Here is a 1,793-nt window from a genome sequence, read left to right on the forward strand (position 1 = left end):
ATTCAACTTTGGATACCTATATGTTGATCACAATAGTGTTGCCAATTACTTATGTCAATGGAAGCAACAATTGTTAAGAAAAAATTTAATGACACAAAAATCATAGTTCAACTATATATGTACAAGTTCGAATGTTGCTAATGTAATTAAACCTTCCTTACTGTATGCAATTTACGGTAAACTAATGGAAGTGAAAGTTTGGAAACAAGAAATCCAACGTATTCTGATCCTATTCCTTCTTTCCAGTTCTCACAACAGGATATTAATTGATTCAACAACACAAACACTAATGGCAGAACTCCCCCCTCCACAAAGTTATCTATCATTTTCAATATCTAATTCCATACAAGTCGCACATTAATGATTATAGTCTCATTATCATGTTGTTAAAAGCTCAACCAAGCTTTTTCAGCTATGCGCTTACTATAAAAGAGCAAAACTGCAACAGCAAAAATGGAAAAAACATTCTGCTCTATGCTCTATTCCTCATAGAAACCCAATGGCAGAAAATAAAGTATAACATTCAGAAGAAACTTTTGAAACTAACAGATCCTACAATCCAATTAAACATGCAGAAACTCGGCTTCACACTTAACCAAGTTAAAGAGAGGCCGTAGTTTATTATATCACTTAGATCTGTGTATTATCTCTTTATAAGGAACTCCAAATTAGGAGCAGATTAAAAGTAAGATGAAACAAAGAACTCACCTTAAAGGTTGCAATAAAATTGACCTCCTATAAGGTTCTCTGGGAGAACGAATAGTTGAACACCTGAAGGATCTGCATTCTGCACAATCCAAGTATGCCCAAGTACCTTTTCCAGAGTAGAATCCTTACAAGCATCTAAATCCCAGAAACATGAATTAAAAAGAACAAGTTATCCCCGAGATTACGTGCTGTAATATTTTAAAGTATCTCAATGGATTAGAGAAAAATCTGACCAATGAAGTCCTTGGCAACTGCTGAGACAATTGCTTTGGTAGGAAATTTGAGATCCACTTGCACAATCTTATGCACATCCATAGAAAAACCTTGCCAATATACCTATCATTGTTAATCTGGTAATATTTATATAAGTCGTTTGCCATTTGAAACTCGTCCACGCTAGATCTAGCTAATGATGAAAGGTTTAAAAATTGTAATGCTTGCGTACACTGTGTAATTTCTTTGTGTCTTTTCCATGGGCAACCATCCTTCGTCGGAAAATTACACTCCATATATAGGTAAAATATTAGGTTTTAGATGTATATAATATATATTGAACATTGTTTGTATGAAAGAATTCTAAAGTTCAGTGTAAAAAAGTCTTAATTTTGGCAAAGTTGTAACATCTTGGCGTGTATATATCATTGGTTGCGGTTATAGAACGGTTATACTTATAGACCGGTTATAATAAGATGACTAACATCTTCTTTAACCACAGAGAAGAATATCAAATCTCTATTAACAGAGGAATAAAGATCTAGGTAAAGCAGAGATAAGAGCTGTATGACCAAGAAGTGTTTCTTACGAAATTACCAGCCACAGTAGAATTAAGCTCATCTCTACAGAAATCCTCAAAATCATCCCCTAACTGCAATGATCTAGCTAAAGCGTCATCCAGAGCCAATTGCGATTCAAAGCTTGATTTATTGATGCAATTGTGTAAAGGGAGCTGCTAAAACTAAGATTTTTGATGAGCCTGACAACATAAGCGGAGCAAGACGAATGAGTAAGAAATATCTTCATATTTTAACTAAAACAAAAGTGATTATGATTAAATAAAGAGGAAGAAAGCAAGAAAATTCACTGCA

At 33.9% G+C, this 1,793-nt stretch overlaps 1 protein-coding gene across 1 annotated transcript; it reads right to left on the reverse strand.

Moving 5' to 3' along the window:
• Window positions 1-386: 386 nt before the first annotated feature.
• LOC109222441 lies at window positions 387-1,676 on the reverse strand. Its single transcript, XM_019386802.1, has 4 exons — window positions 1,519-1,676; window positions 942-1,044; window positions 733-843; window positions 387-439 (listed from the first exon to the last, which is right to left on the reverse strand). Exons 1-4 carry the CDS (start codon window positions 1,564-1,566, stop codon window positions 387-389), a joined length of 315 nt encoding a protein of 104 aa, XP_019242347.1. The 5' UTR covers window positions 1,567-1,676.
• Window positions 1,677-1,793: the final 117 nt, after the last annotated feature.

This window comes from Nicotiana attenuata, unplaced genomic scaffold, assembly GCF_001879085.1.
Source record: "Nicotiana attenuata strain UT unplaced genomic scaffold, NIATTr2, whole genome shotgun sequence".
Taxonomy (NCBI): domain Eukaryota; kingdom Viridiplantae; phylum Streptophyta; class Magnoliopsida; order Solanales; family Solanaceae; genus Nicotiana; species Nicotiana attenuata.